At 49.1% G+C, this 16,053-nt stretch overlaps 2 protein-coding genes across 2 annotated transcripts; one reads left to right on the plus strand and one right to left on the minus strand.

Moving 5' to 3' along the window:
- The first annotated feature begins 213 nt into the window (after positions 1-213).
- NAGA (alpha-N-acetylgalactosaminidase) lies at positions 214-5,406 on the plus strand. The gene is made up of 8 exons (XM_032688638.1): positions 214-429; positions 802-976; positions 1,120-1,297; positions 1,568-1,662; positions 2,326-2,487; positions 2,947-3,144; positions 3,362-3,505; positions 3,754-5,406. The coding sequence occupies exons 1-8, from the start codon at positions 263-265 to the stop codon at positions 3,934-3,936; spliced, it is 1,302 nt and encodes a 433-aa protein (XP_032544529.1). The 5' UTR covers positions 214-262; the 3' UTR covers positions 3,937-5,406.
- Positions 5,407-6,097: 691 nt separating this feature from the next.
- Positions 6,098-15,979, minus strand: WBP2NL (WBP2 N-terminal like). Its single transcript, XM_032688643.1, has 8 exons — positions 15,821-15,979; positions 12,702-12,810; positions 12,021-12,156; positions 10,386-10,478; positions 9,426-9,635; positions 8,900-9,028; positions 8,499-8,575; positions 6,098-7,631 (listed from the first exon to the last, which is right to left on the minus strand). The coding sequence occupies exons 1-8, from the start codon at positions 15,877-15,879 to the stop codon at positions 7,584-7,586; spliced, it is 861 nt and encodes a 286-aa protein (XP_032544534.1). The 5' UTR covers positions 15,880-15,979; the 3' UTR covers positions 6,098-7,583.
- Between the last annotated feature and the right edge of the window lie 74 nt (positions 15,980-16,053).

The following is a 16,053-nucleotide window of genomic DNA, read 5'->3' on the forward strand; positions in this document are numbered from 1 at the left end:
AGCTGCGCGTTGCAGCGAGCAGTGGGGTGCAGTACGGACGGGGTGCGATATTGACAGGGTGCAGCAGTGCGGGGGGGGTCGATATGAACGGGATGCCCCGGCTGTGGGGCGCAGGACGGTGCTGTGCCATGCCGGCGGGTCCCGGTGGCCCCGGCGCGGGAGGCGGGGGGAGGCAGTCAGGTGATGCGGGCGGCATCATGTGAGCGGGGCCGGGCCGGGAACGGAAGAGTCTTTCTGTGCCCCGGCGGCAGCGGTGGGCACGATGGTGCCGAGCGGGGTGGCCCTGGCCGTGGCCGTGGCCGTAGCCCTGGCGCTGCCCTCCGTGGCCCTGGAGAACGGGCTGGCGCGCACTCCCCCCATGGGCTGGCTGGCCTGGGAGAGGTTCCGCTGCAACGTGGACTGCCGGGCGGATCCCCACAACTGCATCAGGTCAGCGGGGCGGTGAGCGGTCGGGTCGGACATCAGACCCGCGACAGCTCTGGCAGCGTGTGTGTCTCTGGGATCCCGGGTGTGTGTGCGTGGGAGGCGGGGGACTCAGGCGCCCGGTCCTGGGCTGGAGAGCCCCCGGAGCTGAAGGATGTGGCCAGGCTTTGCGACGGGTCGAGAAACACTTTCCCTCGGTGAGGTCAACGAACGGGACCCTGACGGGGTTTAAACAGGAGCCCTTCCTATGGCCCAGCCCAGCCCAGCAGTGATCAACCCTCCAGAGTCCCCAGCTAACCCCAAATCCCTTTGCCTACCACAACTAGTGGGGCACAGGGGTTGCAGAGTCTCAGCCTGCCATGTCCCCTCAACCCACAGCGAGAAGCTCTTCTTTGAGATGGCAGACCGGCTGGCAGAGGATGGATGGAGGGTGCTGGGATACCAGTACATCAACATTGACGACTGCTGGTCTGCCAAGCAGCGGGACGTGGCAGGACGGCTGGTTCCCGATCCTGAGAGATTTCCTAGTGGAATTAGGGCTCTGGCTGACTATGTGAGTGCCTGCTGGGGTTTGTGGGGATTTCTGTGTCTCCATGCCACCACGGTGGGAGAACTGGGAGGGGATGGAGGACCCTGGCACCTGGGAGACACCTTGGATCCCCGCATCCACTCCTTGCAGCTCTCCTCTCCTTACAGGTCCATGCCAAGGGCCTAAAGCTGGGCATTTACGGCGACCTGGGCAGCCTCACCTGTGGGGGCTACCCAGGCACCACACTGGACTATGTGAAGCAGGATGCCCAGACCTTTGCAGAGTGGGGTGTGGATATGCTAAAGCTGGATGGGTGCTACTCATCAGAACATGAGCAAGCAAAGGGTAAAAGCTCATGGGCCATCTGGTATTTCTTCCCTTGCTGCTTTGGTTGGGGCAGCTGGCCATCTGCAGAAACATTTGGCCAGCCTTCTGTCTCCTGTTGCAACTCCTGGGCAAAGGGGAGGGAGTTTGGATGCCCTGGAGCTGATGTAAGGCAGAAAGCCATGGTGGTCGGGGTTTCCCCTTGCTGGGTGGGCTGCAATACAGGCTGCTGTTGGGACGCAGGCTGCTGCCAGCCACCCTCTTCATCAGTTGTCATCTTCTCTCCCTAAGGCTACCCAGAAATGGCGAAGGCTTTGAACGCCACAGGCCGTCCCATCGTCTATTCCTGCAGCTGGCCAGCATACCAGGGAGGGCTCCCCCCCAAGGTGAGGGTTGTCCTATCCAGTGGCAGTTTCCTGTGTCCCCTGTGTGCTGAGGGAGCTCTTGTTGGGAGCCACAGGAGCCAGGTGCTACACCCTGCTTATCACTCTGCCCCTGGGTGGTGCTGCAGAGGGGATGTAGCCTACCTGCCAGGCATCTGGGAACGTTTGGGGTTCCCAGCGTGGCTAGGTGAGGGGAGTTTGTGGGAAGAAGGCCCTGGGGTATGCCATCTCCACCCTACTCGGCTGGTGTAGAGTTGTTCCTGACGGTCTGTTCTTGTGAGACAGGTCCTGTCTGGTTTCAGTGCTTGAAACAGGATATTCCTCCTAATATATCTTTCTTGAGAATTGGTTGCATTCATGTACTTCCTCTTTCACGTTTTGAGTCAATCCCAAGCTGCCCTCACTCTTGTAGCTGATAGCTGATCATATTTCCCCAAGGCCTCTGTGGTTGCTTTGCCAGACATCCTATCATACTGGCATGTGCCCAGTCATACTGGGACATGACTTTGTCCTCCCTTCCTACATGATGTTGCCCTTCTCCAGATCCCTCTGTCTTTGACACACTTTCTGGACAGTGCAGCTCTCAGCAGTTTGGGCTGCCTCTTCTCCCTCACCTTGCAGACCAGTTCCATTTTCCCTGCTGCCTGACCCTGTTCTTCTCCTCAGGTGAACTACACCATCCTGGCAGAGGTCTGCAACTTGTGGCGTAACTATGATGACATCCAGGACTCCTGGGACAGTGTACTTTCCATCCTAGACTGGTTCTTCACAAACCAGGACGTGCTGCAGCCAGCAGCTGGCCCCGGTCACTGGAATGACCCGGACATGGTGCGGCTGGGTGGTGGGTGCTGTGACCCTGTGTGGGGATGAGGATTTCCAGGGATTCTCTTCTATGGGCAGGGCAAAGGACAAATGCCAAGAGCAGGAGCCTTGTTGCTGCAAAGAGGCAAAGCTGGTGTTGCCCTTGGCTAAGCTCTGGGAAAACCGCATGGTTGCAATGAACCCTTCACTGTTTGAGTTTACAAGTCATCCACGTGTTCTTTTCTTCCCTGCATGGACTGAGGGGGAGTATTGGTGAAATGAAGGGTGTTAGTGAGTGCATTTGAATGTGTGCTGTTGGCACAGGTGGGATCTCCTGGTGGTGGATGCTCAAGAGGAAGCGAAAGTGTGTGTGAGGTTTCCCTGGCAAGCTCCCTCCCAGGAGGAAGCAGCATCAGCAAGGGTGACAAACAGACAAATTTCTAACCTTTTTCTGCCTCTCACATCTTTTCACTGTCTCCCTTCCAGCTCATCATTGGAAATTTTGGCCTTAGCTACGAGCAGTCACGCTCTCAAATGGCCTTGTGGACAGTGATGGCAGCTCCTCTCCTCATGTCCACGGATCTCCGCACCATCTCCCCAAGTGCTAAGGAGATCCTGCAGAACCGCCTGATGATCCAGATCAACCAGGACCCCCTGGGAATTCAGGGGCGCAGGATTGTCAAGGTTAGGAACAAGGCAGATACATTTGGGAGAGCAGACAGGAGCAGCACAGAGCATCACAGTAAGGAGGGAGAGGGAAGTGATGCAGAGAAACAAGAGCAGGAGAGCTGTGAAAGCTGGGGGCCTGCTGGTGTAGCAGCCCCACAGGGCAAGGTCAGACAGGTTATGGGCCAGTGCTGGTCCCAGCAGCTCTGCCTCACCCACCTATCCTCACTCCTAGGAGAAAACCCTCATTGAGGTGTTTCTGCGCCCACTGTCCCAGGCTGCCAGCGCCCTTGTCTTCTTCAGCCGAAGGACAGATATGCCCTTCCTCTACACCACCAGCCTTGCCAAGCTCCACTTCCCTGAGGATGCTGTGTATGAGGTGAGCCCCACTGACACACTGCATAGCAGGGCAGCCCTATGGCACCTGGATCCCCCTCTTCCCAGCTCTCTATGCATTCTGGGAGGAGTGGGAGGGAGGACTCACACTCTATGCGTCCGGGATGAAGGGGCAGCTGCCCACTGGGTCACTCTCCTGTTGCCCACTACTGTGCCCTGTCCTGCTATGCTATGTCAGTGACCACAGCTGGACCCCAAGATGAAAGGTCTGTGGAAATCTCTCTCTTCCAGGTACAAGACGTGTACAGCGGGAAGATCATCAGTGGCTTAAAGACAGGAGACAACTTCTCAGTTGTTATTAACCCCTCAGGGGTGGTGATGTGGTATCTCCGTCCCACGGCACTCCCGGTGCAACCCTGGCATGTGGTCAGAAAGCAAGCCCATGGCGAGGCTCTCCGCCCCATTCTCCTGTGATGAGGTGCAGTGGGTGAGGTGTGGGCCAGTGCCAGGGTGAGCTGGGAGACCCTGGGACACGTGGCTCTTCACTGAACAAGTGCCTTTTGCTGGTGTGCCCAGCACTCCTGACACCATTCCTTAATACCAGCTTGATGATGTCTGCTCAGTCTGTGTAAGTCAGGAATTCTTGTTACTCACCTCCTAAGGGTGTGCAGAGCATAATTCCTCAGTGACTGCAAAGCCCTTTGAGATCCTCCTGTGGAAGATGCCATATAAGCAGAGTCCAGCCACTGTTGGAGTTTGTCAGCTCTGACACCTGAGAACTTCCCTGCTTTGAGCTGGGTATCACTGACCATTGCAGGGGCTGTTTGAACTGTATCTCTAGAAGGGCTTTGGATGCTTTACTATCTTCTAGGGTTGTAACACCCCCTTCTCCCTTCACCCCTCTCCTCCCCAGGCCCAAATGTGCAATGGCGTTAATCTCAAGGATCAAACCTGGTCACCTTTCTTTTGCTATAATCAGCTTGGCTTAGAGTAAGGAGTTGTCAATAGGGCTGCATCCCTCCCATCTACCCCCACCACTACCAAGAACTTCTGGAGGCAAGATGGTGCTCTGCAGAGAGGCTTTACTTGCAGGTCTGATCCTGCTGCCAGGATCCTAGAGGCCAGCACTACTGCAGCCTAGCATCCATGCTAGCATTGTATTAAAGCCCCTCTGGCAGCAGTTTACAGCAGAGAAGAGCAAAAACTTCCATGCATGATCCCAGCAGCCATGCTGTGGTACAGCACCAAAAACTGAAGAGCCATAGCATGTTGTGTAGAAGTGGTGTTGGGAAGATGCCAGTAACTCAAGTTGAGGTGGTCACCAGTGCCTACAAGCTGCAAGTTGCATCCTGTTCTTTCTAGAAGGATATTCCTGCTAGGAGGCAGCTCAGGTCCTCCAGTAGGTTTAACACTCAGAGTTTCTCAGGGAAAGGCTCCTCCTTCTCCCAAGGGCAGCTACATCCACAGCTCCGTCCTGAGGAGGAGCCTGCACTAATAAACTGGAAGTGAGTGGTGGGACAGACTCCAAAGCCCTCAAAACTGCTTCACCTTCATACAGCACACATCCTATGGAAGAGTTTAGGTATGACATGACCTACCCCATCTCCCACAGAGAGGGGTGCAGCATTCATGAAGATTGCAGCCCAGGGCACTGACACAAGATTAAGCCTTAGACTTAAATACCACGTTTTAGATTAGGCAAAAAAAGTTCTGGTTTTGTTCATCTCTCCAAAGGGTTCCTCATCATCTGCCCACTCTGGTTCCTGCAGGACCAAATGGCTGATTCTGGCCACTTCCAGAAACTTTCTCTGAGTGCAGCATCAAGATACTGAACACAGTGATTGCAGTGCTATTAAGGAAGGACTTGCTAACAAACAAGGAGCTGGCTTTGTTCATGGGAAGTGACTGAGGCAAATAAATTGAAATAAAGGGAAGCAGATCACAGACTCTGTCTCATGTTTGTTTAGTGTTGCTAGCTATAACTGCATGGTTAATGCAGGATTACAGGGTCATTACCTCAAAAAAGGAGCTATGCTAAGAAATAGAACTGCTTTCCTGTCAGAAATTGGACTGATGCAGAGTGGGAAATGGCTTTCCAGTAGTTACATCATGTTCAGCAGGGCAACGGCACTCCTTGGCACAAGGGGAAACAGATTTTACAGTCCACAGCTAAGTGCCATTTTCCTTTATCATATACTTATTTTTCCCATACTGGAAAAAAGTTGCTAGTGAGGAGCTCCTCTTAAAGACAGGCCTTCCCTGTGGCAGCAAATGTTAAGAGAAAAGGTGCAACAAATACAGCTGTAGTGAGTAGCACTGTGGTGACACAGCTCTGCTAAAGGCAGTGTTGTGCCTGCCTGGAGGGCATGAGCATGTGCCAGTTCTGGATACCTGGATGAGAGCAAAGGCACCAACCAGCCTTCCGCCCTTCCCAGGCAGCAAGGGGATAAGCCCCACCTTTTCCCTCTCTCCAGTTACTTGATTCCAGATCCAGTGTTAGCATGTACCAGGGGGAGAGAAGGACTGGCTCACAGCTGACCTGAGAGAACGCCACCAACCGAACCCATTCCAGCCCTCTGTGCAGTACACAAGAATTAAGGTCAACACAACATACACACAACAGTGAACAGGCAACTAAAGGTATCAACACTCCTGTATTAAAGTGCAATTCAAAAAGTTACAAACATTCATGGTTGATTTTTTTTTAAATACAGAGTTATTAGAATATCTCTAACTCAGACCTAAAAAGTGTTTATAGATAAGGAAATTTACTTCCCCCCTATGTGGAACTGATTGAAATTGTGCAAACCTGACTTACAGGAGAGCTCTGGCACACAGGGAAGTAAGAGGCAAAACACTCCTTCCCCCTCACTGTGAAGGTAGGGGGCTGTAGGAAGGAGTACAATCACCCCATAAGTAAAGGATCACAAGGGTCTCTACCAGACTAGAGACTCTCTTCAGAGCGGTTTTAATGGCACTATGTCCTAAGGAAAAAGGAAAGATTGTGGCTGAGCAGCCAGAGTTTCTGCAAGAGAGCTGAGAGATAGTAACATCCACCCCAGACAGTGGTTCCCAGCTGAGAGGACACTGCACTCCTAAGCAATCCAACTCTGGGATTACAGTGCCCACCTGCCCACGTTGCTCAGATGTGGGCCTAAAGGAAAAGATGAGGGCCAGTTTTCCCCTGTGGAGGTAGCACACAGCGCAAGCTTGCTCAGCAGAGGGAGCCAGGGCTGAGAGACCTGTCTGCTGACAAGGCTAGTGCCAGGTCATCTTCCTAACGTAACATATTTCGCTCCAAGGCAGGCAGCCTCCTGTGCAGCACTTGACTCCACTACGCTTGAAGAACAGCTGCTTGACACAAGATCACTGCACAGATATGGGGCCTGCTTCTAGGACAGAGAAGGGAAGACTGATCCAAACGCCTGCCAGTCTATCAGCTCATTGGCCTGTGGCACACCTTTGTTTGCTTTTCTACTCAATGGCTACAAAGGCAGGCTGGTTGGTGCCCATCCCCTTCCCTCTTGTGTAGCCAAATGCTTCAGTGTCTCTTAGAATGCACTTCCCAGGTCATCACCTCATGACTGTTAGTCCAGGACACGAACTGTACACTTCCAGCACAATACAGGATTTCCAGAGTCCCATCTCACGCTGAATTGCGCTAGAATTTAAAGAAATTTAACACCTTTCTGGGACACCCAAGAATCTATGCAACGAACCTCATGGCTCTCTACACCTTTCCTCTTGGATGGTGCTTCAGAAGTAAAAAGTTTGGCACTCCAAGTTGTTTTACTCCAAGATCCCAGAGCCTTCACATTTTAGTCCTAGATTAGTCATGTGATATACTGGTGGTTTAATAAGAAGTCTATCTCTCTCCTCAAGCCAATGGCAGAGCAAAAGGTTAGTGCTTTGACCCCATGAGATAAAGCAAATAAGCAGGAAAGTGCTGTTGTTCTGCCTTGTATTGCCACTGACTTAATGTTTAAGGAGGGTAAGTGCTCAGCTGCCCAGCACTACATCTATTGTATAGAAACAGAGATCCAGAGATACGTTAACTCGAGGGGTACTAACAGCCAAGTTGTCTTCAGGGAGAGAGAGTGTGGGAGGCTGATTTCCTTCTGTTAGTTGTTCTTCTTATCCTCGGGAGGTGTATAAGGAGGTGGCTGATCCTGGAAGGAGATACAGTAGAGTCAACAACCCTGCTTGTTTTATGACAAGCTCTTCCAGGCTTGGTTCACAAGAAATGACTGCTCTGCAATGAGCTACAAATAGAGCCAGGTGCTACAGTTTAAGCTGTCATTTCATCACACCATTCCTCTCTAGTGTCAGCTATGCTCCATGATATACACTGTCTCTTATAATGCTTCTAGGGAAGGTCCCCTCAAAACCAGGTAACAAGTGGTCTACTGTAAATGAACCATTTAATCTGTTTTAACCATCATCCTCCCTCCTCTTCCAGGGCTTTGTCTCTGTTGAGGCTCATAGCTCTGACCCAGCAGATAGAAAGCTCCTGGGCTGAGGGCCAGCTTTGCTGCTCCATCACCCTCCAGCCAGCCAGACCCACACAAGGCAGTGAAGGGCACCGGTGGACTGTCATGTACCAGGTGTAGGCTACAGCCAACCTACTGGCTCCACCAACAAAACAGCAAGAGACCATCTCATCTCCATACAGCCCAGAAAAAAATGAAAGAGAAATCCACATGCTCTCATCCTTAAGTGACCTGTTTTTCTTTAACTCTCCCCACTTTCACACTCAGTGGATGCAGAGAGGTCTGCATGTTCTCTGTTATGCCTTTAGGAATAAGACAGGTAACAAATGGCTGTTACTGACAAATCTTAAAGCCTTCCTCCTTTCCTGACTGAAAATTTAACAAGCCTTCCTAATGGGACCAACATTCATGCCTCCCTCCCAGAAAAATGGATACTTTCTGTGCATGTTCAACATGAAGGTATGAAAGCAAATTGTTATGAAAGCAAACCACTGTCTCTGCTACTGACAGAGGAGGGAGCAGCTACAGACCAGGCACAGTACTCACCATGGGCATGTACACGTTGTGTGGGTTGGCAGGATTGTAATATGCACTGGAAGCAGCTTCCATGGCCTTACTGCTTCCTGAAAAAAAAGGAAAGCCACCTTAAATATCTTAGACAGTGGTCCCAGAGCATCCTCCCCAGCCATAGCTCTTCCAAGGAGGCAAGAAAGGCCCAAAGAGTTGACAGGAACTGCAGCAAGCTGGGTTAACATTCAGAGCAGCTCAGGAAAGCTGGCTAGGGCTGACCTCAAGCTGTAGTCAGCTGCAGGGCTGAGAAGCTCCCCACAGATGACTTTGAGCTCCTGCAACAACAGGTTCCCCATACTGTGCCCAAGACACCCTCAGTCCAAGGCCCCATGTGCCCTTTTGCAACCGAACCCTGGTCAGTCCCCAGTCCCATTTACCTGGCATCCCAGGGCTCACCCAGGATGGGGGAGCTGAGGGGGCTGAAGGTCCCGCAGGAGATGGCCCGGAGTAGGGTGGTGGAGGTGGCACATACGCAGGGTTCATGTTTGGAAGTGGCGGGTAAATACCTGAAAAAGACAACATCAGACTGATGCTTTGGACTGTGGCAATGGGACAGAGGGGAAGAGAGCTCACAAGCTGGCAGCACATTAGCTCTGGAGAAGTGTAGTGTCCAGAGGGAAGCTAGGTGGGCTTAGCAGGGATGCAGACAGCAGGGATTTTACAATTTGCTAATGCCTGTCATGCCAGCAGTCAATAATTCTAACAAGCAGCAGCACAACTTACGAACCACATTTTCATATAGCTGGAACTATAGCAACACATGGGTGTGATCAACAGCATGAGACAGATTTTTTCAAGGACAAGGATCCTTGATGGAGACAAAACTACAGTAACCCTCACCGTACCATTGTCATTTCTTTACAGTTAATATCAAACAGAGTCATCATTACACAACTTCCAAACCTGGAGTCTGGGCATATGGATATCCCATGGGCTGTGGAGCAGGTCCATAGGCATTCATTGGAGGTGGTGCATAAGGATATGGTCCATTTGGTGGTGGAGGGGCAGCATAGCCTCCTGGCACAGGTGAATAACCCCCGGGGGCAGGTGCATAACCTCCAGGAACAGGTGTATAGCCATAGCCGGGGTTCTGGAGAGGAACGCCACTGGAAGCTAAGGAGCACATGTTTAGTAAGCCAGACATCTTCTCTTACAATTAAATGCACAGAATAAAAGGTTTCCCTTCATCTAGATTCACTATATAGTCCTTGCATAGTAGTGTGCTTGAAAAGCATTAGTCACAGGGTGCTAAAGGGAACAGCTGCAAAAATATTACCTCATAGCTACCAGTCCCACCATAAGAGCTCCCACTGCTTGAAGAAAAGACCACGCTAAAGCAAGCATCAGTAAAGTGTTTTTTCCTTCTTTTTAAACCTTCTTTCTGAAAAAAATGTACATTTTAAAATGTACTTTTCTTAAAAAAAAACTGTATCAGAAAAAAGGTACTTTTCCTCCCATTTGAAACTTTTAAATAGAAATTATTTTTCTAAAAACTATTTTTCCCCTCTCCAAATGTGCACATTAACTTCCCCCATCTTACTGCACTATTACAGAACTGAGCTGAGGATGGGTAAGGGAATCAATTTTTCACCATTGCATATTTCAACTTTTTTTTCCAGGAGGAAAAAGGTGGTCTACCTCTGAAGCACAAACCCCAGAATATTTTGACTGCACAAAGCACTAAGATGAACTAAAGAAAAAGGATTGGAAGGGAAAACAAAAGTTCCCCTGAAAAGAGAAAAAAATACTTTGCTGTGGAAGAGGGTATTGGGTACCCCTCACTCTATGAAGTTCAGAAAGAGCACTATTTGCTTACTAGCTCAGCTGACCATGGGGGAACAACAGGTTCTGAAAATCCCTTACCACTTGAAGCAGCTTTGAACATCAGCTGTCCAAACTCAATGGCTCCTCCACTGTTGAAAGTCAGTTTAAATGTCCCCTGCCCTTCCCAGCCACCTAGGAGAGAGAGAGAGAATTAGAACTGAAACAGACTATTAACCTCCTCAGTAGCAGCCAAGACAGCAAAATTGTTAATACTCCAATTATTTGTTTCTTTTTTATTTCAAAACTATTTTGCATCCTATTACCAGGTAAAGTCACGGCACTGCTAGCACATGTCCCCCAAAATAGTATCTCAACTTCCCTAAGTTATTTCTTCACCCTTTAAAAGTTATAGTCATGTAGAAGCAGCCTACTCTAGATACTAGGTTGTTTTGTTCTTTCCTGAAAAGTTTAATAGACCCTAATAATGAACATAGTGTAAAGATAGAATATTTGTTTCACTGAGGATTTTAATCGAAAGCCCTCAGATGAAGTTTTATTGCTGACCTCAGTGGACTACAGACCAGGATCTGCAACTCAAGCTAGGATTTAAATCAAATGTAACATTTTTAATGTCTTTGACACATAGAACCTCAGACAGGTTATTAAATGCTGAGGTATAATAATTTTTCGGAGAAAAAATTCAAGTAGGTGATGTATTGCAAGATAAATAAAACTGCTTTGTTTTGCCAGGGCTTTTTGGTTTTTGTGTTTTTGTTTTTTTTTCCAGAGGGTGCTTTGTTTTTTGGTGTTTTTAGAAAAAAAAAAGGGGTCATTTAAGTAAAAGATGTCATTTAAATAAAAGATTTCATAAAATAAGATTTATCTTCCTTGTCTAACAATGAAGTCAGTAAAAAGAGAGATAGTCTCTTGGGGACAAAACAGAAATAAAGTATAGAAATATAACAAAATAATCCATCATGGATAACGTCATCCCTTTGGAGATTCACCTCTTTCAAAGCACTGTCTTAGTATGACTTCAGCCCAAGAAAGTGGGCTGATCCACATTCCCCAGACAACCCAATCACTTTAAAACCTTGTTAGGAACAGAAAGCAAAAAGTATAAGCTCTCCAGATGCCATGAAAATGCACATAAACTAATTCCAGGGCTGGAGAGGGAAGAAATTTGAACCAGAAGCCTTCTTTTCAATCCCTATTTATCGTTTGCAATTCCATGTTTGGTCATGAACACCAGTGTAAGTCTTAACACAGTTTTGCACTCAAATTGGGATCAAAGCTAAATCAAAGATGGACAGCAGCTCCCTAGATGCTCAAGTTGGTAAGTGGCTGCTGACCTCCTGAAAACAAAAGTGGTTGCTAATTCTGTCTATCAATAGCGTGACTTTGTCATTTATCCACACTTCCAGGTCAAAGACAGGAGAAAAACAAGCACAGGAGGAAACTGGGTAAACACGGTATCTACAGCAAGACAGAAGTTACACAATTAAACAAAAGTCATCCTGTGAAAGTCAGTTCCTAGTTTGGGGGCAGAAAGTAACACAATAGCAGTGCCTTAAAGTTCAGGAGACAGGAGTCATCTCAGCTGATATCTCACAGGAGCTACACTGCCACAGCTACCCTGTGTTGCCTGTGCAAGTAAACCATCTGTCTGGTGTTCAGCAAAAAAGTTCTTGTGACACTTGGGAAGAGTTCAGTCTACAAAGCACAGGCACTTACCTCCTGCCTCGGCCTGAATCTGTCCTTTGATGTAATTGGCAGAGAAAACAGGCTGCTCAATTGAGCATCCTTTCACCAAATAAAATGGCATCATGAAAGACTGCATAGGATCCTTGCCCTTCGACACAAAGATCACCTGCAAGACAGGAGGGAGCACTTCTGAATTACTTGAACTCGATATAGTGGATGATTGTGGAGTTCTAGTCATATCAGTTACCTCAAAATGAGGGTAACTTAAGTCCTAGTATGAATATGCATTGTGTTATTTCACAGCTTTAATACTGCAGAACCCCCGTGGATCTGACGGCACATTGCTCACTTGCCTGAAGCATGTATGTTCCAAAATAATAAACCACTTAAAACACACACACACAGTTACATAGTTTTATTGTTCTGCTTTTGAAGGATAAGTTATGAGAGTTTTCAAAAAAAGTAATACTAAATGACACATTATATGAAATATATTCTCTAGACGGTGATTTCCAGGACTGCTGTGCCTTTGTAGGGAATTGGGATTGTAACACAGGCATGCATTATCCTATCTCCACCTTCCCTTTTCCTACCTAGTGCTGTCAGTGGTTCCTTCCACAACAAAAATCACCTCTACCACCAACTAGGTTTCTGGTCTAAAGTTCACAAGATCCCCTGAGAAAGAAACAGCCCTGGTGGCATCAGACTTACCCTGTAAGGGGTGAGATACAGCATCCCTTTCTTGGTGCCCTTGAAGACTTCAGGCTTGCCTGTCACATCACTGAAGGAGAGCTCCACATCTTTACACTGTTTGAGAACACTACAGGAGAAAATCAGACAGATTGGAGAGAAAAAACTCAGCAACAGCTCTGACACACACCCTTATCACACAGGGAGGGGAATAGCAAACCAAAACTCTAAATATTATCCCAAAAGTTCTGCTGTGGGCCCTGCCATTTTGACTTTGAACAGAGAGGGATGATTTATGTGGAGTGGAAGAATTCATCCTCTCACCTGTGACAAGCCCTGCTCCTCCTCCACAAAGGGAAGCTTTAAATAACAGTTTCTCTTTCTGTCTCAAAAAACTGAGAAATTCAGGCTGAGGAATTCTGCTCTGCACATAAAAAGCCTCAGCCCAAAGATCAGGGAATTGAAAGGGTTGAGTTGTCAGAAACCATCCCCTTGATGCCAAGGTGTAATCGCACAGCAATCCTCTCTCTGCAGTCCATGCTCAAATCCAGGCCAGTGCACTGGAAAACAGCACTGCTGTAACACTGCACCGACTGTGCAAACTGAGGAAGTGGCTTTACTAACACCCCCTCTGCTGACCCTACTTCACATGACTTAAGTAAGTACTTGTAATAAACAGTACCATGCTAAGGAACAAAACAACGAGCCAGTAATGTCAGCAATAAGGATATTATTGTTGGATATCCATGGGAACATTAGCAGAGTTTGCTAATGACACAAAGCCAGATGAGAACTGGGAACACTGCAGGGTTAGGGGTATGGAGGTGCCTGGAAAATTAAATATCTTTTCAGAAAAAAAAAAAATTAAAGAGTTATCTTGGAAAAGTATGTCACTGAATCTAGGGGGCAGATCCTAAACATACCGCACAGTAAGAAAATTTGCAGAATAAACCAAAGAGCCTTGGGGGTGATAAACTTTCAGCGTGTTACAGTGGCAGAAGGTGCCGAGGTGTTTTATGGTTCAAGAGCGTGAAAAAACAAAATCACAAAACCCTAAACTAGCACAAGCCTGGAACAGGTTGCATCTGAAGTAATCCTTATTCTGATCAGCATATTGTAGAATTCAAATAAAGTCATGAAACTGCACAATTATTTGGGGAAAGGAGGAGTCTGTAGGGCCACCATATAGGAGAACAACCAAAAGCCCTGTAGTTTCAGGTTGTTTGCTCTTTAGGGAAGAGAAGGACATTGTAGATGTATCTGCAAAATGCACCTACTTGAGAATGAAGACATTAAAAAGTCTAGCTTTAATGAGAAAAAACCCAACCTCACCAAGAAATTCCACTGGGACATTACTTCATAATTGAGCTAGATGCAGATTCTCAGATTGGCTGGAAGGGAAAGACTGACGAGGCAGAAGAGCTCTTCCCATTTCCAAAATGCAAGGAAGAACATTTCTTCTAAGATAAATAAAACCAGCTTCTTGACAGCTTTGATCCTACCAGAACACTTCCTCAGTCATGTCCCTTAGCAGCGTTTCACATCAGTTTGCCTCACTGGGAAGAATTTCTACATAGTCAGTGTCATGTTTACTCCTTCACAGCTACTCACACAAGCAAAGAACATGCAGCCACCACTACTGGGAGTAATTAGGCTGCTGAACTGGTTTGTACCTTCATGCCTGCCCAGGGCTGTCATGGGAGGGCTGCACACCCTGTGGACTGCCCCCACCTGTGACTAAGCAGCACCTTGAAGAATGGCCTGAGATCATAAAATCACAGAATGTTAAGGGTTGGAAGGGACCTTCAAGGTCACGTAGTCCCAACCCTACTGCCATGGGCAGAGACACCTCCCACTAGACCAGGTTGCTCAAGGCCTTATCCAATCTGGCTTTGAAAACTGCCAGGCTTGGGTCATCAACAACCTCCCTGGGCAACTTGTTCCAGTGTCTCATCACCCTCACAGAAAAAAATTTCTTCCCAATGTTTAGCCTAAATTTCCCCTCTTTCAGTTTGAACTCATTACTCCTTGTCCTATCACTACAGTTCCTAATGAAGAGTAGCTCTCCAGCTTCCCTGTAGGCCCCTTCAGATAATGAAAGGCTGTTGCCAGATCTCCACAAAACCTTCTCCAGGCTGAACAGCCACGACTTTCTCAGCCTGTCTTCACAGGGGAGGTGCTCCATTCCTCTTATCAACCTGGTGGCCTTGTTTGGACTTGCTCCAACAGTTCCATGTCCTTCTTATGTTGGAGACTCCACAGAGAGATGCAGTACTCCACACAGGGTCACACCAGAGTGGAGCAGAAGGGCAAAATCACCTCCCTTGACCTGCTGGCCACACTGCTTTTGATGCAGCCCATGATTCAAAGGACAGAGATCTCCTTTAAACCAGCATGAGCTCTACATGTCAAAGGACTTCCCTGACTGAAGTATTAGGAGTCAGCTACAAGCTCAACACTACTTGGAGCATACTTTTGGAGTGTATTTTTCCTACTGACCACCAGCTCCAAACCAACTCCTTTGATCTTTTATTTCGATCCTTTACTGGGCCTCCAGTTTCTAGATGTGTCTTGCCAGGATGCTGGAGCACCCGAACACAACCAAGCCAAAGCCCGAGCCCGTTAAGCCGGTCTGCCAGTCCCCACTTGGAGCGAGGGCAGGCGTCGAGCACCTGGCTGTGCTTCCATGGACAGGCGTTCCTCCGCAGAGAGAAGGAACAAGTGTTTCTTACTTCGAACTCAAGGGATCGAGACTCCTACCTTAAGTGGTCTCTGCCTCTCTGACGTCACTAACTGTATGACCTTAAAAAAACCCCAATTCCTTGAGTTTTACAGCGATGGCAGCTCACTCTTCACGTACGACGCCCGCTGGAGCAGCACTAAGGACTGCCGAGCTCCCGCGGCGAATACAGGGCAGCTCTGCGGACCCCAGGCCTGCTCCCCGCACTGCCCGCCCCAGCCCGCTCCCACCTTGCCAGGAGCCCTTTAACAACGCAGACCCCAGGCCGCGCCGGGCCTGTGCGGGCAGGCAGGGGACAGGGGCTACGCCAGCAGGAGCCTCCCACCCTCGGGCCACGCCGGCCCGGCCCGGCCCTGCTGTGAGGACAGGGGGCGAAGAGGACCCCCCGGCCCCACGGTACCTCTCGGCATTGGGGATGACGACACCGCCCTCCTGCGAGTGGTTCCTGTTCAGCGCCATCTTCGCCCGGCCAGCCCCGCCCCTCACCCGGGGGCGGCTGTGACGTCACTCCGGTTGCCCCGCCCCCAAACGCTATCCCGCTGGCCCCGCCCCCCGTGGCGCGACGAGCGCGTGGCGGGCGCGAGACGGAAATAAGGCGGGCAGAGGAGGCGGATGAGGCGGTGCCGGGCTGGT

The sequence above is a fragment of the Chiroxiphia lanceolata genome, chromosome 5, assembly GCF_009829145.1.
Source record: "Chiroxiphia lanceolata isolate bChiLan1 chromosome 5, bChiLan1.pri, whole genome shotgun sequence".
Taxonomy (NCBI): Eukaryota; Metazoa; Chordata; class Aves; order Passeriformes; family Pipridae; genus Chiroxiphia; species Chiroxiphia lanceolata.

Excerpts from the sequence above, each read along its gene's own strand:
- WBP2NL (XM_032688643.1), bottom strand. The coding sequence starts at position 15,879 with ATGGCGCTGAACAGGAACCACTCGCAGGAGGGCGGTGTCGTCATCCCC. Across the intron at positions 12,157-12,701 it reads TGTATCTCACCCCTTACAGG|GTGATCTTTGTGTCGAAGGG; the intron begins GTAAGTCTGATG and ends CCTGTCTTGCAG. Across the intron at positions 7,632-8,498 it reads ACAACGTGTACATGCCCATG|GATCAGCCACCTCCTTATAC; the intron begins GTGAGTACTGTG and ends ATCTCCTTCCAG.
- NAGA (XM_032688638.1), top strand. The coding sequence starts at position 263 with ATGGTGCCGAGCGGGGTGGCCCTGGCCGTGGCCGTGGCCGTAGCCCTG. Across the intron at positions 2,488-2,946 it reads ACTGGAATGACCCGGACATG|CTCATCATTGGAAATTTTGG; the intron begins GTGCGGCTGGGT and ends TCTCCCTTCCAG. Across the intron at positions 3,145-3,361 it reads AGGGGCGCAGGATTGTCAAG|GAGAAAACCCTCATTGAGGT; the intron begins GTTAGGAACAAG and ends CCTCACTCCTAG.